The sequence below is a fragment of the Sparus aurata genome, chromosome 20 (assembly GCF_900880675.1).
Source record: "Sparus aurata chromosome 20, fSpaAur1.1, whole genome shotgun sequence".
NCBI lineage: Eukaryota > Metazoa > Chordata > Actinopteri > Spariformes > Sparidae > Sparus > Sparus aurata.
The window spans coordinates 24,006,806-24,034,094 of NC_044206.1; the positions used below are offsets into that span (position 1 = coordinate 24,006,806).

At 44.1% G+C, this 27,289-nt stretch overlaps 1 protein-coding gene across 3 annotated transcripts; it reads left to right on the plus strand.

Moving 5' to 3' along the window:
* The first annotated feature begins 949 nt into the window (after positions 1-949).
* col1a1b (collagen, type I, alpha 1b) lies at positions 950-27,235 on the plus strand. 3 transcript variants are annotated; one of them, XM_030399507.1, is made up of 52 exons: positions 950-1,024; positions 1,759-1,812; positions 12,177-12,371; positions 12,866-12,885; positions 12,998-13,033; positions 13,692-13,784; positions 14,192-14,260; positions 14,374-14,418; positions 14,550-14,603; positions 14,834-14,887; positions 15,105-15,158; positions 15,272-15,325; positions 15,429-15,482; positions 15,593-15,637; positions 15,745-15,798; positions 15,938-15,982; positions 16,108-16,161; positions 17,117-17,215; positions 17,327-17,371; positions 17,458-17,556; positions 17,658-17,711; positions 17,810-17,917; positions 18,161-18,214; positions 18,395-18,493; positions 18,603-18,656; positions 18,767-18,865; positions 18,976-19,029; positions 19,133-19,186; positions 19,298-19,351; positions 19,467-19,520; positions 19,656-19,700; positions 19,789-19,887; positions 20,287-20,394; positions 20,698-20,805; positions 21,033-21,086; positions 21,241-21,294; positions 21,396-21,503; positions 21,846-21,899; positions 22,511-22,564; positions 22,650-22,811; positions 22,907-23,014; positions 23,383-23,490; positions 23,601-23,654; positions 23,796-23,903; positions 24,002-24,055; positions 24,146-24,253; positions 24,374-24,427; positions 24,641-24,748; positions 24,830-25,112; positions 25,197-25,387; positions 25,488-25,730; positions 25,831-27,235. In XM_030399507.1, exons 3-52 carry the CDS (start codon positions 12,278-12,280, stop codon positions 25,975-25,977), a joined length of 4,164 nt encoding a protein of 1,387 aa, XP_030255367.1. In that variant the 5' UTR covers positions 950-1,024; positions 1,759-1,812; positions 12,177-12,277; the 3' UTR covers positions 25,978-27,235. The 3 variants fall into 3 exon arrangements, with proteins under 3 accessions (XP_030255367.1, XP_030255366.1, XP_030255368.1); XM_030399506.1 differs by lacking the exons at positions 950-1,024; positions 1,759-1,812 and adding an exon at positions 10,513-10,750; XM_030399508.1 differs by lacking the exons at positions 950-1,024; positions 1,759-1,812; positions 17,327-17,371; ... (4 more) ...; positions 18,395-18,493; positions 18,603-18,656 and adding an exon at positions 10,513-10,750.
* Positions 27,236-27,289: the final 54 nt, after the last annotated feature.

Here is a 27,289-nt window from a genome sequence, read left to right on the forward strand (position 1 = left end):
GGTTTCCTGCTCGGTCCTGGAGGGAGTCGTACAAGTCCAGGCTGGGAGGCTTCTTGTCATCCTTCACTGCCATGTGCTGATGTGATGTCCACCACTGGGACCTGGAGGCCTCCAGAAAACAACACTGGCTGAGTGTGAAGACAGGAATTTTGCCCTTTACTGGAAATAAGAGCAACACGTTGTCATAACGTAAGGCTGACTCAAGGCTTTGGTTTATTAGAATCACAGCATCTAACACATACAGCTTGATAAATATTGTCATTTGTTAAAACTCTATCTTTTACTCATAATTTTCCAGTTTTCTCATTGTATGCAAGATAAAGGTTTTTACTTCTCTTCCTCTATATGATAGTCACCTACTGAATGTAACTGGTAGACTGGTCTGCTAAGAAAAAGGTAGACATGAGGGAACAGAATTTAACTACAGAGATCATTATATTCATGACACAACACAATGCTAAGGTGTAAGATCTAAAACTGATTCAATAAAACAAACTGTTATTAAATAAATGGATATTGGAGTAAAAAGTGCAATATTAGCCTCTGAATTATAATAGAGTAGAAGTATAAAGTAACAGAAAATTGAAATACTCAAGTAATGTGTTAAAAACGTGAAAGAAACGGGGTTTTAGGAAATGTACTTACTTTGTTCCTCTGGTCCTGGATGTGTTTTAACAGCTAACGTTAGCTTGTTTAGCATAAAGACTGAAAGCAGCTACAAACTGTAACATCACGCCAAATAACAAGAATAAAAACTGCTTTTAAGCAGTTTTATTCAACTTCACACGTCGTGTCGTGTTAGCAGAACGCATTGTGTGTTAAGCAACTCAGCCAATAGTGTTGTTTATTATTCGCTCGCGCGCTAACGTTAGCCGTTAACTAACTAACGGCTAGCCGTTAACTAACTAAAGGCTAGCCGTTAGCGGCTCAAGAGCTAGCTAGCCACCTGAGCACCTTACCTGTTAACCTTGAAGTGAGGACTTCAGAGAGGCAGCTTGCAGTCGTGTCCAGCGGCTGTTGGTCGGTAAATAACTGAAACACAACCTGCCACGTTTTCTTTTTCTACACATATTATAAACATAATAAAACGTACAAATAGGACAGCTAGAAGCATCTTTGACAGAGCTAACGTTAGGCTAGCTGCTCCCCCTGCTTAGCTTCTGTACCAAGCTAGGCTAACAGTATGCTTTTGACTTAACCATTTTCTAACTTATTGTCTGCAAAATCAACTAAATGGGCCAAAAATAACAAGTTAGCTGAGTGCAGAAATATAAAACACTATTTAAGCCACAATGCTAAAAATGTCTAGATTTTAGGTTATGACATAAAAACTAACAAAATATTGAATTTAAACAGAGATATGAGTCTTAAAGGTGTAACCAGTTTGTACAGTATCTAGGCCCTTTCATCACATTGAAAACTGACCCTCATTCAGTGGGAAGTTGAGAGTAAAGATTATGACTTTTCTTTACTTTTTTTAATCTTTAGTGTGACTTTTGGGTACTTTTCACTTTTCAAAATACACAATCAAAGGAGGCTTCCTTTCCTGAATTGTATCTTGTGCAAATAAATAAGTATATATTTGGTTTCTCATTGGGTTAAGGATCTGAACGCAATTATGTCAGTTTAAAATTGAAAATAATGCTAATATTGTCAACAATACAATGACGTCCATAAAGTTTTGACCTTATGTTATCGACGGGATACCAAATTCTGACCTATTTTAGTTTTTTCTCACATTATTCTTCCTGCGTGCAGGAGATGACTTCAATCCACTACAAGTAATGGCGTTCACAGATCTCATGGCCTGAGGTAAGTTACCTTTTCTTTATTCTTTTCCAAAGGAAACATTCAGATTGGACGGCGTTGCAGACACTTGGACTAATGTCGGTGTACTTCTGCTCGAAAGTTACTGAGAGAGGAAATCCTACAAGATGCTCGCTGCCAGGACTGAGATAACATCACAGCTTGTTCTTTTACAGTGACACAGTAAAAACCTGGGATGATCATTTATAATTAAATCATATATAAAATGTATAGATCAAGAATGTTTTCAAATATTTGTAGGTATTAAGACATTCCTTTGCTTATTGTCTCAGCAGTGTAGAAACTAGGACGTTGTTAATTTTCGTTTCTGTGGCTGAGGGGAGCGAATGAGTCATCGGACAGATGGGAATTTTTTCCCTACATAGTTGCTGGCTTCCCTTATTTCCATCTCCAGTCGCTCTCAGTTTTAGGTTACCTGCTTCTTTCTCTCTGTTTGTTGGTGCTTTAGCTTTAATACTTTCACTTTGAATCCGTTTGAGAGGTTAATACCTCCTCCTCCTCCTCAGTTATACCCGTCGTTCTCTCCTTGCTTCTCTTTGTTCGTCTCCTCTCTCGCTCTCCTTTTTCCTCGGCCGTACCTCCTACTTTCCCCTGTTTTCCCTCACATGTGAGCATCTCTGTAGGCCGCAGTATTTATGAGAGCTCGCAGCGCCGGAGTAACGACATTTCCAGACATTTTCTCTGAGCTCATTTCCAACCCCCCCCCCAGTTCATTCCTCGCAGAACCCTCCGCTCTATGACTGAGTCAGACTTTAGCCTCAAACCCTTGATTCTTTGACACTATTTATACATTTAAAGTTTAGTCCTGATGGTACAGAGGAGAGATTAAAGTGCTTTGCATGACTAAGAGGTTTGCAAAACAAAGTTAGATTTTAAGGACGAGTACAAAAGGAGCGGAGATCTTTATTAAAGTGGCTGATCCTAAAACAACTTAAGTCTTTATCAGGCTTACTGGTGTATTATTCAGAGAATGCAAAGGGAGCAAAAGAGGCAACTCAGAGTAAAAAGACAAGGCAGGGTCGTTAAAGCGCTGACTAACTTTCCCAGATGTTGGGAAAGACCGGCGTCAAGCCACCCTGAAGAGACTGCAGGTCACCTGGAAACTACATTCACAGAGAAGAGCCTCACTTTTCGTTAAAAACTTTACAATACCAGCAATTCTTTAAGCAATTTGGAGTTGTGTGTGTCTCAAGTTTGGAGACGCAATCACGGAATAACGCATGTGTCACTTTTTCCTTTATTGTGTGTGTCTCTCCCACAGCTTCGGCTTTTGTAGCAGCGAAATATGACACCCAGAAGCACATCGGGGGCTCTTTGGTTGTTGTCTTGAGGTGTCTGACGTTGCACTAACATGTAGATGATCAACATAAACATGTGAGGGGACACTGATCGGGACAAGTCAGCTGTTCTGGAGCTTGTGAACTTCAAAATCTCACACCTTGATGTTTCTTTAAAGACTGTCCTGCTTTCTTTTAAGTGCAACCCTTTCAGATAAACTTTGCACTGTCCGGTACGCTCCCCGTCTGGCTCTCCCTGTTTTTAGTGGTGCCACGCTTTGCCAGCAGCCCTAGCACATTATCTGAAGTCAAGGGGAAAAGGATCCAGTCATATTTTCCATCCACTCTCGGTGTCTGACTGGATGTCTGCGCTGGTGGGAGAACTGAGAGAGAGCAGGCAGGGAGGAAGAAAAAAGAGGGAGGGATGGAGAGCGAAGAGTTTTTTTGGATGGAGGGGGGGCTGGGACGGCGGAGAAATCCAGATGCAGAAGAAAACCAGACACAAGAAAAATAGAGGAAAAAAGGGCCTTTTGCTTTTTGCTGAAATGTGTTCTGTAAGAGAAACAGAGCCAGCAGATAGCCGTGGAGCCCAACACGTGAAAGACTTGTGTAGCCTTGTGTAGAGGAAACTCGTAGCGTGGCCTGTAAATCAGAAGGTGGACTTTTTGTAACATTAAGTCAGTGGAGGACGTGGTACCATGATGTTGGATTTCGGGTTCCCCCACCATTTTCTCTCACGCCCCAAAGGGGAGGTGATGTGTCTCGATGGGTGGAGCTCACGAGAGGCTGGATCTGTTCGGCAGCTGAGCTCTGGTTTAACAAAAAAAAAAAAAACGTCTGATGCGGTGGGACTGAAATATAGAAGCTAGAGGTAGTAGATGGTTAGCTTAGCTTAGCTTAGCATAAAGACTGGAAGCAGGGGGAAACAGCTAGCCTGGCTCTGTCTCATCTAACTCCAGGGAAGAAAGTGGGTGAACATGTTTCCCCAAATGTCAAATTATCCCTGAATGCATAATGAAGGTTGATATTTTGGGCTGACATAAGATAGTTTTCTCTCTCACTCGACTCGTCCAGGTTTCTGGTAATTCACTGAATATATACATCTATACAGTAGCATGAATTCAGAAGGTTCGTTGCCAACTCGTGCAGAAAATGACCGTCCTGACTGTAAATGACTACTGTAGCGGTGAGAGTGGTGCTCAGCCAGCAAACACTAACCCCAGCCTGGAGACTAAAGAGACAAAAGTCGGGCCTTTACGGGATGATTGCAGTTCACATCAGGCTCCACTTCAGCAGCAGCAGTCAGAAGTGGGCTGAAGCGCTCACCCTGTAATTGAGCATTTACCCATAATGCCGCGTGGAAGTCTCTCGACTGATGCTACAGCTCTGAATGAGTCTGGGCCAGGGAGGGCTGGGAGGTTTATCTTCACGGAGGCGACTGCTGCAGTCACACTAGTTATTTTCTCGTCTGTACACGTACGCGGCAGAATCGAGCTGCTGCGGCTGTGACTGAGGATCCCTGCTGGAGACTTTAAGTGTACAAAGTAGTGGACTTGATTTAATTAAATGATCTGTTGCCGTGCCGAGTCATGACTGTGGATGATAGAATATGTTTTCAGCCATTTGCTTTTTGCATATAAATCACTGTTAATGGTTAAAGGAGAGATCGGGGTGTGACCAAGCCTGCAGAGATGGAGCGGATTTGATCCATTTGCTCTGATAACATTTGAAGTTAAAGATAGGGAAGTTATTTCAAAGATCCCTGTATTTATACCAGTGAAAACTGTCGAACTGTTTGGCTTTATGAAATACAGAAAATTTCATTAATACAGTTATGATTTCCGTGGAATTGAACTGGAGCACCTGAACCATGAGCTACCATATAACCCACTAACCCACTAATGTGATGATCTGTAACACCAACAAACCATTTTATTTGAGTAGCTCCCCTATGATGGTGTGTGCGATGACATAAAACGCTTGTTTTGATCCAATACCTAGTGATACCAGCGCCAGAATCACCAAAGGCGCCACATGTACCGCTACAGATTCTGATGCTTCTTATGAAAGTGTTAAAAGTAGCTCATGTTTCATTATTCTGCATTAATCACATGCAAGTTAGACAACCCTGTCAGTTTTTGTGGTGCATTAATCTTTATCGTGTGAATAATCGGGTCCATGTTCACTTAAAAGCAGCAGAGAAGCAAAGAGTGCAGGAAGAGGATTGTTCCTGTTACCAAGAATTGATATAGGTAGAACTGATCATTTAGGTATCTAATAACTAATCTAATAACTATACCCACTGTATGCTTTCTGTCCGCGTACGTTATCTTTCAAAATCTCATTTTAAATATCCCTTATGAATCTGGTTTGCACCAACTTTCAGGAAGTTATTCTGCATTAAAAACAAAGGAGCCAGAAATTCATTTTTACCGAGATTATTTGCCAATAGTGTCCATATAATTTTGTTAAAACCATTTAAGATATTACAGTTTGCACGTTCACTTGATAACAGCCATTTAGAATTTAAAGATATACTGTACGGCGACTGATTTTATTTGTGATACTGTACAATTTTCCCCCCGTCGCACCCTGTCATTAGTCTGCAGCAGGTGGGCCGACAATGGGCTCCAATGTAAACAAAGCGTGAAATGTCTGCAAGAACCCGTCATTGAAAACAATTACAAAACATCGAAACGGCCTGGAACAAAGGTTCAACAGCAGGTAATAGTGGCCTTATCGTGAAATACGAGTTGAAGGAGACATTAAAGTTAAATAAAGAGAAAAAAAAGCAAATAAATGCCCGTTAGCAGCTTATTTAAGGTGGAAAAAAATGGGCCTCCAGGCAGTAAGTGATAGAAACGAGTGAGAGAGGGAGACAGAGAGGGTTTGGCTTTGTTAGAGTTCAGAGCAGCAGCAGCAGCTCAGAGACGTACAAGTAGAAACACGTGGACAAGGCAGGCAGATGCTACGTGTTGCTGGCTACGGCTCAGAGGCTCGCTGGGGAATGCACAGATTTGGCCTTTTTTTTAGTCACTTTGCAAGCTCTGCCTGCTCTTAATGCTGCAACGATGCACCACAAATGTAACGCCGAGTGATTTACTGCAGATTGTCTCAAGTAAAGTTTCCGGACTTTGTTTAGCATCTGTACAAGGCACGTTTCAAATGAGAGGTGTATGAGTTGACGCCTTCTGAGGGTCTTTAACGAACCGGAAAACCCCTCTGCCATCAAAAAGCTGCACCTTCCGTTCATAAATGCAGCTCAACAAGTTGCACAGTTCCCCATTAACGTAAAAAAGTCAGGAAAAATCAGTCGCAGTGATGTTGAAAACACCTTTTCCTACAACCTGTTACATCTCAGGCTCGCGTCCCTCCGCGAGCTGCCAATGACAAACATGGAATTTCCTCCCTCGAGTCGGCAAAAGCTTGGTGGCTGCAATTCAATAATTTTTGTACTCCCTCTTCTCTTACTGCACAAATACTGTCTGACAAGGAGAGAAAGATGGGTTTCTGGGGATCACCTACTCTGGCAATGTTCAAGGTTGTGGATTTTCTCTGATTGTCTTGGCTGAAACACCTGAGAGCAAGTTCCTTTTGCTAAAATATGCTTAATATCTTCTCCACCGGATAGAAAACACACAGCTCTAAGCTACAATGGCAGCAATTTGAATGTAGCTGAAACTCTATAAAGTCTTTCTGAGGGATTCCACCCAAACCACCAGACTGAACTCCGAGAGACTCGCCACCAGAAGAAAATATATTATAGATTGCAGCAACTCCAAACACCAGAAAATTACCAGTTCTATTTTAACTCTGTCCTGTGAGCTTCGGCTGCATTTAACTCACGGAAAGTCACTCAGAAGGCGCTGCTCAAAAGACAGATTCTCTCTATTCAACTGGTGTTTTTTACACACTCAGAAAGAAAGAGAATAAAACCAGCAGTCATATTATTGTGCAGAGGAAAAGGCAAAGTGACAGCACACATGCAGAAGTCTTATCAAGTGGGTTTCCTCTCAGACCACCAACAGGACTTCCCTATTTTCATTTCACTCTGAACAGCCTGAAATCTGTGATATTCTGTAACGTTAACAATCCCCCTCATGTCTGGCTTTGTCTGTCCCCCCCCAAAAAAGGTACTCAGATGGGTGTGTCTTATTCTGAAGGTTGTGCACTTGTGGCAGTTCAAAACCACTTTATTGTGGCATTGAGCTCAAAATTATCTCCTTCGCTGCATCACCGCAAAAGCCCAGAAAAAAAGAAAGTTTCAGGTGAAAGTGGGGTTTTTTTTAAGAGGCAGCAGCAAATGTACAGGATCAGAAAATACATATTTCCCAGCGATATACGTTAGAAAGGTGATGTAAACCTCCTGCATGACATAAGGAGCAGCATGACAGCTTGCAGAAACTAGGGAGAAAAAAAATGTTAAGTCACTGAAATCGAGATCAACAGCTGTCTGTCTGTTTGGCAGGTGTTTGCACGAGACACCCAACTTTCATTAGACGGGGGAACAGATGCTAAGAAATACCTGCTTCGTGCAAACAAAGTCACTAACCACACAACTTTTCCTCAGAAACTACTCATTTTCCCTGCAGCTGAGGACATATCGAGCCACCGTGTTCACACTGTGAATGTGTGCATGTGGAGTTGTTATTGTCTCAGCGTAAGAAATACTTCAATAAACTTCAGAATTACCTTTATGAATTTATTGTTTGTCTTTTTTTTTTTTGCAGCTTTTCAATCTTTTATTTATGATAATTTGGGAAAACTTAGTTCTGCTGATAATTTCATACAAGCTAGCATGTAGCTAACATAAATTCTGTCTACTGTTACTTTTGTTTTTAAAGTTTACATGTATTTTTTTCACATAATTCGACTCATCGCTATGGTTCGATGATTACATACCAAGTAGAAGGTTGTTTAATAATGCTAACTGCACTCCATCCTACTCTGCCCCTGATTTGTTGCCTTCGCTTTGACTGTTTGTCAAACTGTTGACTCATATCGTGGCTCTAGTAGTGGTTCTGATAAATGGCCTCTTTCACAGTCACTCATCCTCCCTTGAGTGTCTCTGGGCTCGTTGGTTACAGCGGACAGGCTGGCCGACAGTCGTGCGAAATCAGAGACAACGCAGCTGCGACAGCCAATAAGGTTGGTGTGTTTACCGGGGAAACTACAGTCAGATTATGTTTTACCAGCTCTGTCGCAGCCTGTTTGTTTTACGAACCAACTGCACGACACTCAACCCATTAAAACCAGACAACAAATAAACATCCAGTATTGAACTAGAGCACTAGCGAGCTAATTATTGTCTCCTCTGGTCTGATAAAACAAAAAACAAAACAATAAATTCATCGTGGCTCACTGACCCCCCTCACTACAAGTTCTTGTGACGGTAAGAAGACATATCAGCTGAACTTCAACGCTTTTCTCACCTCCTCCTGTCGAAGTACTTAATGGATGTATTCGGTGGGCTACAGAGAACCAGTCAGAGTCAGAGTAGGATGGGTTTTGCAAGACAAGAAATGGGATCCTTAATAACGCATATCTACTGGTCTGCTGCTTGTTTTGTTCTTTTAATTATTTGTTGATTCAGCTACTGTGAAGCAGCCCGGCTAGAATCAGATGATTTCAAACTGCATAAATATACGTAAGCTTTGTGAAAAGGTTTTTGAATATTGACGTCTAGCTTTTAAATCATAAGTCGTGCTAATTTAGGAAATCTTAAATGTACTCTTTGTTGTTAGCACGAGTATTTCACACTGGCTATACGGTTCTGCAGTCATGTTAGCTAGTGAACTACTTGAATCATAAAATTACATTTATTTTTTCTTCCAAAATAGTTTCAGTTTTGCCTTTTTTTTATATTTTCTTTACGGTCTCTGTTGATTATATGACGTAGTCATCACTCGTTCCAGCTGCATGTTTGCTGAAACAAAGGAAAATCATTGGCTTCAGTAAGACTTGTTTAAAGATAATGTGAGTTAATGATGAGAGGGAGAAGTTATAGTGTATTTTAAACTCTTCATTCGTCTATTACACAACTAAAACATTCCCCTGACCTATTCTGCTCCAACGTAAGATACAAATGAATAAAATATATGCAAGGCTATCCCATAAATTCATTATATCCACTGATATTTGTCTGACACACTTCTGTGCTCCGTGCATTGAACGTCATCTGAACGTGTAACACTCAAAGTCTTCATCGACTCCCAACTGGTGAAAACTGGAGCGATTCTTCGGGTCGAACGTCCAAAAAAAGAAGACAACAGTTAAGAGTTGAGAAAAGGTCAAATAGGGCCACAGTGTAGTTGTAGAAGCTGCAACGTGTCCACAGTGTAACCAGACTGCTTTGTGGATCTGCCAGATTTTCTTCTCTCTCTCTCTCTCTCTCTCTCTTATTCTCTCTCTCTTCCCCTCTCTCCCTCCTTCCCTCTAACATCATGGGATGGCCATGCCTCTTTGGGAAAAGTTAAAATTCAACACAAGCCTGTTGTAAATGTTTTAAAACTTCATTTTGCTTCTGGTTAATTTTATCAGAACACAAATACAAACGCGCCCCTTTTTTTGATAGAAGCAAGATGTTTGGAAACTTAATGATGTGCTCACGTTTCACAATGATTTTATTACTCCTCCCTGAAAGATTTATAACCTGTAACTTCTTAAAATGTGTGTGTAAAGATGTATTTAATCTTTAATGCACGTGTTCTGTACATACAGTAGACCGGTGTGATATTGCAGTTGCTTGCAGGTGCTTGGTGCTCAGGTCTGAAGGCCCAGAATATTAAAAAAGAAAGAAAAAGAGAGAGTTTTAATATCTAGACAATAACATGAGAAGGATTCCCTCTCAGTAATGTCTGTACGAGAGAGAAGCAAGAACGTCTCCAAACGTTAATGAGCCTCAAATATCCTCCATCTGGATAGCTCTCCGTGCGTAAATTACGCACGGAGAGCTATCCAGATGGAGGATATTTGGTGCCCATTAACGTTTTCCTCACCAGTACATAAAAGCACTCAAACAAAGTAACTTCCTCAAATAAATATCCTCAATAATCTGGGGCCTAATGAATCTGTTCTGTTCATAAAAGCATCCAGAGTCCAGACAGATAAAAATCAGCCCAGCGACATTGTCTCAGGTGAGATGAAGAAGGAAAAAAAAAACAACAAAAGCCTCAATTAGAAAAAGTCCACGGAGACGCAGAAGATGACAAAACACGTCTGAACGGTGGCGAGCCGTCGTGTAAGTGATGAGTATCCTCATCATCCACGTTTGAGCTGAAACGTGAACTTGTTTGACATGTTTTAAGACGTCCCCCTCTCCTCTGGTGAAGGAGGGACTCCGACTCTGAACATGTACAAGTTGTCTGGAGCGCCACGGGACCTCCCCGAAAACTTTGGCATATAAAAGCCAAGCTAACTCATTTGTTTAGGCAGTAGGGAGTTTCTGCTAGGGTCTGGATTGGAGTTATACACAGACCGGACCCTACCGTGTATGAGTGGTGTCTGAGGAGAAAAAGAGGATTCCCCCCTTGCCGCAAAGAATCTACATGTCTAATATTTAGACATGTTCAGCTTTGTGGATATTCGGTTAGCGCTGCTGCTCAGCGCAGCGGTACTTTTGGCCAGAGGTCAAGGCGAGGATGATAGTAAGTATCACTTTCAAACATTGATTTGAGTTGTTTTTTGGGACCGTCAGGATGTGGATGAAAGCCCGCAAGGATGCTGAGCGGTTCCCTGGAACAGATCGTCCTCTGCGGGACTCCAGCTGGGCAGAGGTTGTGAAGTTTGTTAACACAGGGATGCGTTTTTGATGAGGTTTTTCTTTGGAGATCTGGAGGCGAATATAACTTTTTCTTTATTGTTTGCTGCTCTCACGGACGTGCAGATACACGCTCACCGTGCGCAAAAAACCCGAGGGGGCGCAGCTGCAGGGTCTCTGATGCGCAATGACAGGACGTTTGAGTTCAGAGGGAGATGCAGCAGAGTGCAATCAGTAAGACAGCTGGAAAATGTCAAAATCCGTTTGATTAAATCTTAATTATGTTGGGTTTGGGACGTAGTTTCCATCCGTTCTGGGAGAAAGAAAAAAACAGATCCAATGTGTGCCAAAGTCTATAAATCCAATCACTTGGATTTTTCTTTGTAGTTTTCATCATTAAAGCATCAAAAAGTGAGCAGACAAAACTAAGTTGAGGAATCAAACTGGAGAAATTTGACTTTCCCTCCTGTATAATGTTAAACTTTTGCACTAAAGCTTCTTAAAACGCAACACTCCAATTTGCGTAAAATCGGACATGGTTAGCAGAAAATAAGGACAATGGAAAAATGTTTTAAGTCTGACGTCGACGGTACAAAAAAAAAGTCTAGACTTTAATTGATCACCGTGCTGAGGAGGGTGCGGATCATCTCGTTTCGTGGGTTAACAGCGCCGCTCAGTGGCAGGTTCTGGAACAGCTGGTCCATCCTGCACAACCTGGGTCCTCCTCCTCCCTCCTCTGAGGCCCAACCACACATCCAGCAGCTTGAAATGTGATCAGGCACCGGTGTAATTTTCCACTTGTCCTTTTCCAGGAGAGCTTCTTTAGGTCTACATGTGATTACAGTGACTTTTTAGCCCTCTGTTTTCTCACATTTGCCCAAATTACTGTAACCACCTGCAAAAAACCTTCTAATCACCTGAAAGGTGTAATTAGAAGCTCTATTCCTGCTCACAAATCAGTCACCAAACACCAGATTTTATAAGATTCAAGCTCCTTTAATGAAAGTTTCTATGACTCTGATCTGACGCGGGACAAAAAGGTCAAAGCTCATCAGTTTACAGTCTCAGAAACTGGAAATAAAAGTAAAGGTCTGCATGGGGAAACTGCTGAATAGCTATTACAAATTATTGTGTCTGGTATCTGATCCAGGCTTATTGGGCACAGCTGGTTCCTGTACGATTCCCAAGGGTCAACACGTTTTACAGAATTATTATTACAGATTTTGGTTAAAGAAAAATCAATAAGCTCGATTTCTCTTTGCATGTTCAGTCTCACCAAACTCACCGCTGTCTCCTCCTCCTCCTCCTCTCAGGCGCACCCGGCAGCTGCACATTAGATGGACAGGCTTACAACGATAAGGATGTATGGAAACCAGAACCCTGCCAGATCTGCGTCTGCGACAGCGGAACCGTCATGTGCGACGAGGTGATCTGCGAGGACACATCCGACTGCGCCGACCCCATCATCCCAGACGGAGAGTGCTGCCCCATCTGCCCAGACCCCGAGGGTACTCCCACCTTCATCCTCCTCTCCAATTCTGTGGTTTAATTAGCTTTGTGGCGCCACCTAGTGCCCGTCAGCTCATCTCTGACCCATCCATGGCTCACTGGCCAGAGAATGGACGTGAGGCCCTAAGCCCGCCTGCTTTCCAGAGGATTTTAATTCAGAAAAAGAATCGCTTTGGATTTACCTTCAATTCATTTCATTTTCGATATGCAGTCTTTTTAACACTGGATTATACCGGCTCTGTGGCGATGTAATTTCCCAACATGCCGACCTGTTCAGTGACCCTGCAGGGTGCGACAGGGCCACATCTCAACAATTCACTACAGATAACATCTAGAATAAAACATTTAAGCACTGACTCCCAGCTCGGACCTGCTCGTAGCTTATTTGCTTTACGTACGATTGTTTTGTAAATGTAAATTTGTAAATATGAATGTGTTTCGCATTAATTTTTAAGAGGTGCTGACGTTTTCTTTCTCTCCGTTGGTTCTGTAGGACCCCAGATTCCCCAAGAGGTATTTTGCCCTTTAAATTTGCTTGATATTGACACATATGAACCCAAACTTCACTGGCATTAGCTTCACTGGCTTGTCATTAGCCTAACTCCCTTTTTCCATCTGTTCATAGCCAACAACCGGAGACGTTGGTGACAAGGGAGACAGGGTAGGTTCAACAGACCTTTTCTGTCCTTCAATGCAAATGACACCTGTGTTTTTTTAATGGTAGCTGTTTGTGGACATAATTATAATGTTTGGACGTATTGTCTTTGCATCAACAAGATGCATTTTATCACTTATGTCACATCAGTCTTTGAAATTATACTGACTTATTCAGTATCATCTACATCATCTCATCGTTGCCGCTCTGCACGTTGTTGATTATGTTTATCTTCGTTACATTCGTCAATAGTTTTCTCCCCGATTGCTGCTTTACAGTGTGAAAATCTGTGTTATATATTTGCTATTCTAAACGTCGCAAAACCTGCTGTGACGTAGTCGTGTTGATGACCTTAGATAATTAGGTCACAGGGTCAGTAGGTCATCAAAAGTTCAAAGGTCACATCATGTTGAAGTAATATGAAATCACTGTCGAGGAGCAATTGGAAGCAATACAACTTATTTATGCAAATATTTATGATTCAAAACAAAAATAATCATGTAAATCATGTGACTGAGCATGAGCAGTGTCAGAGTTTCATTTTTGTTATTCAGATAATATAATACGTGTAATTATTTGATATTTTAATCATCTTTGTTTGGGCCACATAAACAATCAGTAAAGAAAAAATGCTAACAGACTCTCTACCCTGAATTTCCTGAAGGGTCTTCCCGGTCCTCCTGGCAACGATGGGCTCGATGGACAGCCCGGCCTCCCCGGCCCACCCGGCCCCCCTGGCCCCCCTGGCCTTGGCGGAGTAAGTATCTCCACATCACAACATTCAAGAAGGAAATTTAGTTTGTAATTAGATCCATCTTAAAAACCCACGATAGTTCAGGTTAAAATCTGTCGAAAGGCTTTTCTTTCTGCATCAGTTCCACCAGGAGAGGTTTTCTGTTTCAGCACTGAGAGTGCAGACAGCTCCCTGTTCCTCAGGTGGAGGTCCGGGGGGAATGTGCTGAATATCAAGTGTGGTTCTGACCAGTTCATTCAGTACCTGTGCTACAGAGAATATGTGTTGCCTCTTAGAAATTCTAACACTTCTACGGAATAAGAGAGTGATAACGAGAAGTCATCTCGAGGTGTCTCGTGACGTTCTTGTGCCACATTACCGCTGATGTTTTTGGTCCTCAGTGACTAACTCTTCATCTTCTCCTCCTGCAGAACTTCTCTCCTCAAATGAGCTATGTTGACCACTCCAAATCCAGCGGCCCACCCCAACCCGGCCCAATGGTACGTAGGCTTTTCCTCTTTCTCAGCAAAAGTTTAGACTTTGTGTTCCGAACATCATGCCGTTCATTTGACAGACAAATAAAGACAAAATGTTTTCTCCCCCTCATCAACAGGGTCCCATGGGTCCTCGTGGTCCTCCTGGACCCCCTGGCTCCTCTGTAAGTAGTCCGTTTGGTTCAGTACTCATTCCCCTCTAACTCATCCAGTCATTTTCTTCCTATATCAGATTTTACCCTGCACCTAAGATAAAGACATGTTGCGTTAATCTGTTGTTCTTGTTGTCCATCAGGGTCCTCAGGGTTTCACTGGCCCCCCTGGAGAGCCCGGTGAGCCCGGAGCTTCTGTGAGTATACAGCTTTATTCTCCTAAATCTGCATGATTCCATTTTATTCTTTATTCTATACTGAATGGTTCCTTTAACGTGCTACTTCCTGTATTCGTTGTTCCACTTCCTGTTGTCACATGACCCACTGACACACATCGGCACGCCCCACTTATCGGTGGTGATAAATAAATACTCCCTCATCATGATTCAGTCGGTGCTAATCCAGTCATTTATTGTGTTTTTTTTAGGGTCCCATGGGTTCTCGTGGTCCCTCTGGCCCCCCTGGAAAGAACGGAGATGATGTAAGAGGTTTATTGATTATAATTCATGCCTCTTTAGGAGGCAATTCGCAGCTTTAATTGGTTCTGCGAACACTAAACAGACATGAGTTAATGGTTTTTATTTCCTTCTCTTATATTAGTCATTGTTACCCTTCTGATAAAAGTCATAAATCAGTCTGTGTGAGTCGGTTAAAGGTGATGAGCACAAACTGACCTCTTCTCTGTGGGTCTTCAACAGGGTGAGCCCGGAAAAGCTGGTCGCCCCGGTGAGCGTGGAGCTGCTGGACCTCAGGTGAGTGCTTATACTTCCTGCTCAGTTGTAGAAAACTAAAACAAACATTAAACACGTTCACAGGTCGCTTATCACGCATGAGGTGCTGATCTTGTTTTCATCCTCTTTTCCAGGGAGCTCGTGGATTCCCCGGAACCCCTGGACTCCCCGGCATCAAGGGACACAGAGTGAGTTTGTTGACCAAAAGATAAAAAAATCTGCACTTTCAGCTGCTGTGATGTTGTAACGAGCGGTGACTCATCCGAGGATGCTGATTGATTTTGTTCACAGGGTTTCAGCGGTCTGGATGGAGCCAAGGGAGACAGCGGACCTGCTGGCCCCAAGGTAAGATACTCGGAATCCTGTCATAGATTGACCCAAAATTTCAGTTTGAAGGCTGGCAGCCATTCCAGTGTGATTGTCTCGCAGCTGATTCTTGTTGTATTTGCTTACAGGGAGAGGCTGGTGCCTCTGGTGAGAACGGTGTCCCCGGCACTATGGTACGTTTGTATCTCGTCACAGTTAACATGTTGATCAAAGCAATTCTTTAGTTTCATCTGATTCACAGCGATCTCGCTAATATTGTTCTGATTTTTGTCTTCTGCAGGGTGCTCGTGGTCTCCCTGGTGAGAGAGGCCGCCCCGGACCTCCTGGACCTTCTGTGAGTTAAATGTTTTAATGTTTTATTGTGACTGCTTGTAAAAGTAAACGCTACATTTGATCTGTTTCCAGCAGCTAGTGATGTCTGAGTGTCCAATCCTGCAAATATCACGTTGATCTAATCTCTTCCTCCTCTGCAGGGCGCTCGTGGTAATGATGGCAACACTGGCCCTGGTGGACCCCCTGTAAGTATTATCTTTGTTGTTGTGACATCATCACCTGATGCTATATGGAAGGGTGTGATGCACTGCTCTGTCATTAGCATTCCATCAAAACTATGGATGTCTTATTGTGTGTCTTACTTTTTTAGGGATCTACTGGACCTGCTGGTCCCCCTGGATTCCCCGGTGGTGCCGGCGCTAAGGTAAGACACCCAGCACATTTGTACATCTGATAAATAGACGGTCCATCGAGGCTTTTTATAGGTAACTTAACCTGAAGGAAGGACTAAACCCTGGTGTGAAAAACTTCAACAAGTATAAATAAACACACATTCACAAGCACTCACTCAAACAGTACACAGGTAATAGTGCAAAAAACATCTTTGTTTCATAAGTAACTTAAATAAAATAGAAATATACAGCATGTTGTCAGGAATGTGAGTCAGTTTCCTTCACAAGCTGCTGTGTACGACCTTAAATCTCTGTCCTGACAAATAAAAACTAAAAACTAACTCTCAAGTATCGGAATAAATAACTTGGACTAAAACATTTTTACTGAAACAAGCAGAAACACCTGAATCAAACAAACAAAACAAAAATAACCAAACAACTATGGTCAACAATGTCGAACTGAGGAGGAACATGACTCCATCTTAACCCCTCTCCTTCTTTGTTACCTACCTGACCAGGTGTTTCAATCACCTCCTTGGTCTTGTGCATTAGTAGGAAACAGTCTGTAAGAATAAAGCACTTGTAGGATTAACATCATCCGTGGGGAAACCTCCTAATGCTAACAGACGTGTCTCACACTCTGCATCCTCAGCCCTCAGCGAGGTTTGCTGTAAAGATATCTGGCCTGATAATGTGCACGCCAGGTGAACAGTGTAGCCACCAGATGGCATCAGCACACCTCTAATACCACCTCTGTTGCCATCGCTGCAGGATCAATTATAAAAGTCACACACACACCTGGATTTATTAAGCGCTGAGTGGAGGAGAAAAGAAAAAGCAGCCAGCTGTGTCGTCGCTCTCCGGATACGTCATCTAACACTTTGTCTCTGTCTAAACTCTTTATTTAAACACATATGATTTGTTTCTTTAAGACACTTATTATATTGAAGTCGCAGATTTCTGAGACTCTGTTGCTTCCCTCCACAGGGAGAGACCGGTCCTCAGGGAGCTCGTGGTGGCGATGGACCCCAGGGAGCCCGTGGTGAGCCCGGTAACCCCGGACCTGCTGGCCCCGCTGGACCTGCTGTGAGTAGATACTGGATTTTTCTGTTTGCTTGTAGGTTTATAGAAAAATAGAAAAATGCCGAATGTAATCGAATCAGTGTTAATATTTTATTTCCGTCCTTCTGTCCACAGGGTGCCCCTGGATCAGATGGTTCTGCTGGTGCTAAGGGTTCTCCTGTAAGTGTCATCCTCATTGATCATGTTTGCTGCTCTTGAATCCTGCACATCCAGTGTTCTCACATCCAGACTCTCCATCCCCACAGGGTGCTGCTGGTATTGCTGGTGCTCCCGGTTTCCCCGGCGCTCGCGGCCCTGCTGGAGCTCAGGGAACTGTTGGTGCTCCTGGTCCCAAGGGTAACAACGTGAGTAGACAATTGCATTTACAAACTGTTTACAAAAATATTTTTATAGACACACAGGATCGTTGGACAGCCTAAATTAAAATGTGTGTTTCCCCCAACAGGGTGACCATGGTGCCCCTGGACCTAAGGGAGAGCCCGGTGCCAAGGGAGAGCCTGTAAGTTACATAATAAATAAACATCTTGCCTTTAATTTCACCTTTCCGTGTGATTTTAGGAAATGAAATGTTTCTGACGAGCTTGCTTTCTGTTCCAGGGCCCCTCTGGAGTTCAGGGACTTTCTGGCCCCTCTGGTGAGGAAGGAAAGAGAGGACCCCGTGGAGAGCCTGGTGGTGCTGGAGCCCGTGGACCCCCTGGAGAGCGTGTATGTGACCTAAACTTCTGTCTTCAGCCTCTTGATCATGGACCACTGCTTTTAGATGATACTACAAATCCATTTCCCACTGCCTTAGACTGATGTATTAGTGGAGTTCCAATCAGATCTCCTTGTTGAACCTTATAATCTATCTTCCTTCAAAGCATTTCGCACAGTTGAAGTATGTTAAATTCCCGGGGGGATTCACCCCTACAGCTTCTGACGTGGTCCGTGTGTCTGTCTCTCCGTTAGGGTGCCCCTGGTGCTCGTGGTTTCCCTGGTGCTGATGGAGCTGCTGGTGGAAAGGTGAGTTGGCGAGTCGACCCAAAAACCAGGAGAAAGCTTGTCGAACTTTGTTTCCAGCTCAGTGGATCCTAAAAGCACCGACAGACAGATAGATACTGTACAGAGAAATTATTATAAATTAAACTTTACCCACTGTTATGACTTGTGCACTCTCCTAACTATTCTTCTCTTGTATGGCAGGGTGCCCCCGGTGAGCGTGGTGCCCCTGGCGCAATGGGAGCTCAGGGAGCCACTGGTGAGTCTGGTAGCTCCGGTGCTCCTGGTGCCCCTGGATCCAAGGTGAGTTCTGCAACATTTTCCTTCAGGTGCAACATGTCTGTGTTGATGAGCATGTGTGTATTGCTCGTCTTTGTACTCACTCACTCACCTTTTGGCCTCCCCTCCGTAGGGTATGACTGGTAGCCCTGGCAGCCCTGGCCCTGATGGCAAAGCTGGACCTGCTGTAAGTTCTGACTCATGAATGCTTTCTGAGCAACAGCTGAAAACAATCCCATTAATCATGATAGGAGAGTCTTTTCTTAAGCTTTCCCGCCTTCCTCTGATCTTCTTTAGGGTTCCCAAGGACAAGACGGACGCCCTGGACCTCCCGGCCCATCTGGACCCAGAGGACAGCCCGGAGTGATGGGATTCCCCGGACCCAAGGGAGCTGGAGTAAGTAAACTGCCACAGTCATTTTGGTTTGAAGCTCAAGAATAGATCTATTCCAGAAGGTGCCTGTGATATCTACGTGAGGGTTCAAATGATGTGGTTCTTCCTTACAGGGTGATGGTGGCAAGCCTGGCGAGAGAGGTGCCGCTGGTCCCTCTGGCGGTGTTGTAAGTACCTTTAAATTCACACGGATCAAACTCTGTTCTCTGCACAAAATGTTTTCTGTCGAAGCTAAAATGGATAATTGATTTGTGATGTTTCCGTCAACAGGGTGCTCCTGGTAAAGATGGTGACGTTGGTGCTCCTGGACCTTCTGGTGTTGCTGTACGTATCTCCTCAGATCATTATAACATGACTGATATTACTGTCAGTATTTAGTTACATAGTTGTTTTATCAGTTGTAAGTTTTCTCACCATTTTCTTCTTTCTGTTCAGGGACCTGCTGGAGAGAAGGGAGAGCAGGGACCCGCTGGTCCTCCCGGATTCCAGGTAGGTTTCCAAGCAACTCAGCAGCCTGAATGCTGTGCTTTTGCTTTCGTTGAAATATTCCCGAGCTGTTTTTATCTTGTTAGACTAAAATCTTGTACCTTTCTACCTTGTGCAGGGACTTCCTGGACCCCAAGGTGCTACTGGTGAGACTGGCAAGCCTGGTGAGCAGGTAAGAATCGCAGAAAATTGTAAATTTCAAAATCTTTGTTCCATAGCTTGGCATGACATACAATACAATGTCATGAATGTTTGTTCATCAAGTCTTCATGACGACCTTCTCTTCCCTCCCTCTTCTTCTGTTCAGGGTGCTCCTGGTGAGGGTGGACCCTCTGGCCCATCTGGACCAAGAGTGAGTATCTCAGAAACAAAACATTTTCCTCATCCTCTGATCTGCAGCTAAAACAGGTTGTAACCGATGTGTCTCTTTTCTCCTTCAGGGCGACAGAGGATTCCCTGGTGAGCGTGGTGCTCCTGGTGTTGCTGGCCCAACTGGACCCCGTGGTGCTCCTGGCCCCGCTGGTAACGATGGAGCCAAGGTGGGTTAAGACGTCTTTTTGTTTTGGCCCCTTCCAGTTCTTGATAGACCCGACATAAACACATACTTTGACAGGTTTTAAGTTCTGGAGTACAAATATATCATCTAGAACTGTATGAAGCATTCTGCACTCACATCATAACAAGACATGTGACTCCCTCTCTTGGATATTTAACACTTCTCATATCCATGTCTGGATTCTTACTGGGCCTGAACACAGTACGTCAGTGAGGCCTTCAAAAACCATCACAGAAACAGTCCTTCATTTTACTTTTCATCATGGATGTAGCTAAAAGAAAGACTGTTGTTGTTACTGTCCTCTGTTGGTTGTTGTGTACTTGCAGGCGCCTGAATGGATATTAATGTGTGTATTTCTGTTTCTTTGTGTGTGTGTGTGCAGGGAGAGCCCGGTGCTAATGGAGCCCCTGGTGGTCAGGGAGCCCCTGGTATGCAGGGAATGCCCGGTGAGCGCGGAGCTTCTGGTCTCCCCGGAGTCAAGGGAGAGAGAGTAAGTAGCACACCTGTTCAGCTCTATTACAGGTGAACAGATGCTTCTTAAGTTTGTGAGACAAATATAGAGTTTATTGAGGAATAAATTAAATTAACACTTGCCAAAAATGCATTTGGTACACTGACTTATTAATTAAGCCAAGCCTGAGTGAATGCAAAGGTCAGGGTGTTAATCTGCCTGACGATTAGCCAAAAGTTGTCTATAAAATGTGAGCAAACGAGGGCAGAAATATTTATGTGTTACATGTTTGGCTTCTTGTAACTGAGTAAGGAAAGTAATCTTTCAACTTTCTCTCTTCAGGGAGATGCTGGTGGCAAGGGAGGCGAGGGCGCCCCTGGCAAAGATGGCGTTCGTGGTATGACTGGTTCTATCGGAGTCCCTGGACCTCCTGGTGCTCAGGGTGAGAAGGTAAGACCAGACACACCTTTTGGTGTTAAACCTCCAGGTCCAATATATCTGCTAGATTGGTGTCAAGGATTCAGTTCAGTTCCGTGTTTCTAAACTCTGACGTCTGGATTTTTGCCTTAAATTTGGTTTCTTGGCACAAAATGTCTTAGTTCATGAATGAAGTGTTTAGGAGCGCCAAGCAACTTGTGCGCTGACTTCCTGTCCTCCTTCTTCTTCTCTGGTGTTAGGGTGAGCCTGGACCTCTTGGAGTTGCTGGACCCACTGGACCTCGCGGTGCCCCTGTAAGTTCTCCGCCACACACACACACACCTGATTGAGAGCTGATGATATAAACTCTTTATTGGATCCTCTTCATCAAATTGCGAAGTAATATGACATCCGTTGTACATTTATGACGGTATGAGCCTAAACTTTCTCTCCTCATTACTTCAACAGGGTGACCGTGGAGAGGCCGGACCTGCTGGACCCGCTGGATTCGCTGGACCTCCTGTAAGAACCTCACACATCGACAGATTAAGATGCTTTCTATCGTGTCACATCGCAGCCCAGGCATGTCTTGAACTGTTTTGTCTCTTGCCCTCCAACCTCAGGGTGCTGATGGTCAGCCTGGTGCTAAGGGAGAGTCTGGTGACACTGGACCCAAGGGAGACGCTGGTGCCCCCGGACCTGGCGGACCTGTTGGAGCTTCTGGACCTCAGGTAGGGCCACACATGTCAAAACACAAGTCCCAGCCTGCCAACTTCTCTATGTTATTAGCATAAGAGCGCTAATTTGACAGATTATATTTGTATTTTTTATTAACTTGGCCTTTATTTAACCATGTTTGGATCACTGAGGTCATGGATCTCTTTTACAAAGGAGACCCGGTCCAGAACGGCACCAGCACAGAGTTTTCAAGCTTATAAAAGAATAAGAAATAGAAATAGAGCTAATAATGAATCTTATGTGGTCATATTGTTCCTATTTTTTCAAATAATTTATGGTGATTATTAGATTCTGCTTCTTCTTTTACTCACAAATGTTTGTTTTTTTGTCAACAGGGACCTGCCGGTCCTCCTGGACCCAAAGGTGCTCGTGGTGGTGCTGGATCTCCTGTAAGTGTCTTATTATGATGTGAGATTTTGCACACTTAAATCAGCAGCTCCCAACATTTTCATGAAGGGATCTCTTTTCTCTTTTCATCGAGTAAACTGACGACTGCCAAATTCTTCTGATATTTATTTATTTATTTATTTTTTATTGGTTTCATGTTCAGGGAACAGAAGAGTTCAGGAAAAGAAAAACGAAACAATAACAAAAGATAAGGATAAGACAGTAGATGCTCTGGAATATAAATATCTGGAATAGTTTTCAGATATTTTGTATTATATAACTAATAACTGCAGAATTAACCCGAACAGTGACGCAGGAAGTTTGTGTAAAACAAGCAATGTGGATGAATTTGGAGCAACAGTGATCAGGTTTCTGGATATTTTTTGGGGGGAACTTTTTATACAATTATCTGTTCATACAATGTTTTTATTAAAACCTAACCTAAACTTTAAATATATATATATATATATGAAGATATATGCCTGCTGTATAGTTCTCTTACAGCCTTTAAGATCTAGAAGACCTGCAACCTCTGTGAAGCTTTTTTGAAAGGATGTTGCTTGAAGTCTCATCTTTTTTCTGTGTGTGTGTGTGTGTGTGTGTGTGTGTGTAGGGTGCTACTGGTTTCCCTGGACCCGCTGGCAGAGTCGGACCCCCTGGCCCCTCTGTAAGTCCACATCACGAGCAGTAATAACCAGCCCAGTGTCGTGTATGATACAATCATGACCTTTGAACCCTCTTCATGTGTCCAGGGAGCTAGTGGACCACCTGGACCCGCCGGACCCGTCGGCAAAGATGGAGCAAGAGGAGGCCGTGGTGAGACCGGTCCCGCTGGTCGCCCTGGTGAGGCTGGTGCCGCTGGAGCCCCAGGACCCGGTGGAGAGAAGGGATCTCCCGGTTCTGATGGTTCCCCTGTGAGTGCCCGCTGTGATTCTTCAAACAGCTGCTCCGTCAAGGTTTTTGGCTGCCTCGGATATACTGAAGTGATCTGTTCTTTCGTTCTGTGCAGGGTGCTCCTGGACCCCCCGGACCCTCTGGTATTGCTGGACAGCGTGGTATTGTTGGTCTCCCCGGACAGCGTGGAGAGCGTGGTTTCCCCGGTCTGCCTGGAGGTTCTGTGAGTACTCAACATGACCACCATGAAACAAACGAAATAGGTTAAAGTTATATATTTATTTACTTAAGATGCAAAGAATACGGGTCATTCCACGCCGACTCGCCAACTATCCAGAACTTTTTCCCAGTTCATGTCATGGATTATCTGAAAAACACACATTTCTCGTAATCAAAATGGATAAAACATCCACATTCAGTCAGCTCAGTGTCTTATAATATAAGAGATTTTAATTAATTAAAAAGGATCAACTGGTACGACATCGTGATCCTCAAGGACCGAATAGTCTTGAGACAGGATAACCTCTTGATCCACGTTGTAGATGTACGTTCTAATACTGTGTATTAATTTCCCCTCTTGCTTTTCTTCAGGGTGAGCCTGGAAAGCAGGGACCCTCTGGACTCGTTGGTGAGCGTGGACCCCCCGGACCTGCTGGACCCCCTGGACTGTCTGGTCCCAGCGGAGAGGCTGGTCGTGAGGTAAGAGGCTCCGATGGATCGTATACTCGCTGCAAACGCACCCACAAATGTACACTTTATTCCCGCTGATCAACGGTTTTGTTGACCATTCTTGATGCTCTCTGCCACAGGGATCTCAGGGACACGATGGTGCCCCCGGTCGCGATGGAGCCCCTGGACCCAAGGTAACCCTCCTCACCTGGATTAATCTCCATCATCCTTAAAAGTCATGACACATGAAAACACCCCAAATAATTCTGCTATGTTATACAAAATTAGCTTTAGCTTCCAAACATTGTCTCACTGGATGTTTCCGCCTCCTGTAGGGAGACCGTGGTGAGTCTGGTATGGCCGGACCCCCAGGAGCCCCTGGTGCTCCTGGTGCCCCCGGAGCTGTTGGCCCCTCTGGCAAGTCTGGTGACCGTGGAGAGACTGTAAGGCCCCTTCCTGCTTATCTTAAACTTGTTGAAAGATGGAATTAAATATCAGAAACTCAACTTGATTTTTTTTTGTGATCTGATTTTTCCTTCAGGGTGCTGCTGGTCCTGCTGGCCCTTCTGGTCCTGCTGGAGTCCGTGGTCCTGCTGTACGTAATTACACATGCAAACTAAATAGTGTTGAGATGTTGCGTTACTCTCGTGCTGATGAATGTTGAACTCCTGCTGCTTTCCTTCAGGGCCCCGCTGGAGCTAAGGGAGATAGAGGAGAGGCTGGTGAGGCTGGAGAGAGAGGACACAAGGGACACAGAGGCTTCACTGGCATGCAGGGTATGCCCGGACCTGCTGTGAGTAAACCTTTGTTGTTACTGCCTGAAACAAACTCAACTTTTCTCAACTTCACGGGACGATTAAACAATCGTTCTGGAGTGTGCAATATTGATATTCACATCCTGTTCCTCCTCTAGGGTGCTTCTGGAGAGAGAGGACCCGCTGGTGCCTCTGGACCTGCTGGACCTCGTGTAAGTAGATCTGTTATACAGCTACTTATTCACACAACCAATCTGGTTTTTGGGGAGTCCGTGTTTAGTCTTTTAAACAGCACTGAAGCTGCCTGTCTGAGACTTTCTTCAAGGCTTGAACCGGCTGAATGTCCTACCACAGGATGTCAGTAAAATGGCAATCTGAATTGTTGTTTTCTCTCATGAAGAAGTCATGTATCTTCTGCTCTACAGGGACCTTCTGGATCTAACGGCGTTCCCGGTAAGGATGGCATGAACGGTCTGCCCGGACCCATTGGACCCCCTGGACCTCGCGGTCGCAATGGAGAGATGGGACCTGCTGTAAGTCACGCTACACCCTTTGTTTTAACCAAATACTTGGAGTGTTGCGGCAGTTTGTAAACACCTGGTATCTCCAAACAGGGTCCTCCAGGACCTCCCGGACCCGCTGGACCCCCCGGACCTCCCGGCAGTGGATTCGACTTCGTCAGCCAGCCCCTGCAGGAGAAGGCTCCCGATCCCTACCGTGGTGGCGGATACCGCGCTGATGACCCCAACATGATGCGCGATCGCGACATGGAGGTTGACACCACCCTCAAGACCCTGACCCAGAAGGTCGAGAAGATCCGCAGCCCCGACGGTACCCAGAAGAGCCCTGCCCGCATGTGCCGTGACCTGAGGATGTGCCACCCCGAGTGGAAGAGCGGTGAGTGCAGATCCGAGTCCTGCTGCAGCCCGTAGATGAAGTATAAGATACGTACGAGCTCAGTTTCATGTTTCTCTGTTACAGGCATGTACTGGGTCGACCCCAACCAGGGATCTGCTCTGGACGCCATCAAGGTCCACTGCAACATGGAGACTGGCGAGACCTGCATCTCCCCAAGCCAGTCCAGCATCCCCATGAAGAACTGGTACCTCAGCAAGAACAACAAGGAGAAGAAGCACGTCTGGTTCAGCGAGTCCATGACCGGTGGATCCCAGGTGAGAAGTCCAAAACAATAAAACAGCTTCCTGCATGAATTAAAATCCTCCTCACAGGTCCGTGACAGTAAAGCACCTTTCTCCTCTCCCCACCCTGCAGTTCCAGTATGGCACCGATGGAGCTGATACCGAGGACGTCAACATCCAGATGACCTTCATGCGCCTGATGTCCAACCAGGCCTCCCAGAACATCACATACCACTGCAAGAACAGCATCGCCTACATGGACGCCTCCACCGGCAACCTGAAGAAGGCCATGGTGCTCGGAGGCTCCAACGACATCGAGATCAGAGCCGAGGGCAACAGCCGCTTCACATACACCGTCAGCGAGGATGGCTGCACGGTGAGTCCTCTCTCTGAGCCGCTAAAATTTAGAGACGCCAGATTTCGATCCAGACAGATAAACGACTCACTCTCTCCTCTCTTTTTTTTCCCCTCCACAGTCACACACTGGCTCATGGGGCAAGACAGTCATCGACTACAAGACAACGAAAACATCCCGCCTGCCCATCATTGACATTGCTCCTATGGATGTTGGTGCACCTGATCAGGAGTTTGGCGTCGAAATTGGCCCAGTTTGCTTCTTGTAAAAATGAAAGAAATATGGACATGACGTTGTTGTTTTTTTTTCTAGCAGTCATCTCTAAATCCTTTTTTTTTTCTATGCATTCAAAACTCATTCGGCTGCCATTGGTCCACATGCTTTAAAAAAAAAACCACTCTACTGAAGACGGTGTTCGTGTTTTTGTTTTGTTTTTTTTCCCAATCATGAGAAGTTTTTTTTTTCCGGGACTGCTACTTCAACCAAACCACAAGGACACTTTAAAAAGAATCTTTTGTTTCCACTGGCAACAAGAAAATAATATATGCTTGTGTAAAATTTCCCCCCCCGGAGATTAAGAAAACAAAAAAAAAGAGCGAGCGAGCGAGAAAGAAAGATCGACACACGCGATGAAACACAGGTGACTTTTGCCATTTTCTACCACTGCGAGAAGGACATTGAAAACAACAAATGATATGTACCATTTTTCCTGGTGTTAAATAAATTGTAAAAAGTGTGAAGCGTCTTCTTGTTTATAAATTCATTAAAGAAGAAGAAGAAAAAAAAAACACCTGAGAGCATGACAACAGAAGCTCACCTTCATTTGCAATATGTAGATGGCTACCTCATAACAAGAAGTCACCAGGCAGCATTTGTTTTTTTGTTTTTCTTAAATGAAGAGGGTTGATTTTACACGAGGAAATCGAAAAAGAAACAGTCAAAAGGTGCTATTAACACTCAACGAGGTCCAGTTATTGGTGTTTGACGGTGTGACTCACCTGTCATACTGTAATTATTGCCACTAATGAACCTTTGGTGCTACTAAATTGCCTCTTGTTGTCTGTTCAGTGCAAATGTTTTCTTCTTAAGTGATCCTCAGATTTTAAAAAAAAAAAGGGGGCGATCACTGCAGATGTAACGCATGCAATCATGTCTTTGTAGATAAAAAGAAAGAAAGCAAGTGACTCTGGTTCAATTTCATCTCCGTGCCCGTTGTGTTCAGTGTTGATCCTGTTCTGTCTGTTCGACCTCCTCCTGTGGAAACAAAAAAAAAAACTTCCTCTTCACTAAAAGAAAAGAAAGAAAGAAATAACAGCACACACTTCCCGCCCTGTTTGTTCATGTTGTTTGTTGTTTTGTTTCTTTTTTCGCGAAGGGTTTCTTAAAAAAGATTTGAAGCAGACCCACTTTCATGGTTTTTAAAAAAAGAGAGAGAGATTCTGTACTTATTTTGTACATGTATAATAAATTGAGATGTTTTTAATTATTTTTTGGGTGCTGAAATAAAGCATGTGAAGTGGTCTACTCAGTGGCTGAGTTTTCACTGTCCTGTTTTGCAACTGTTGTGAAACCGCTGTTAA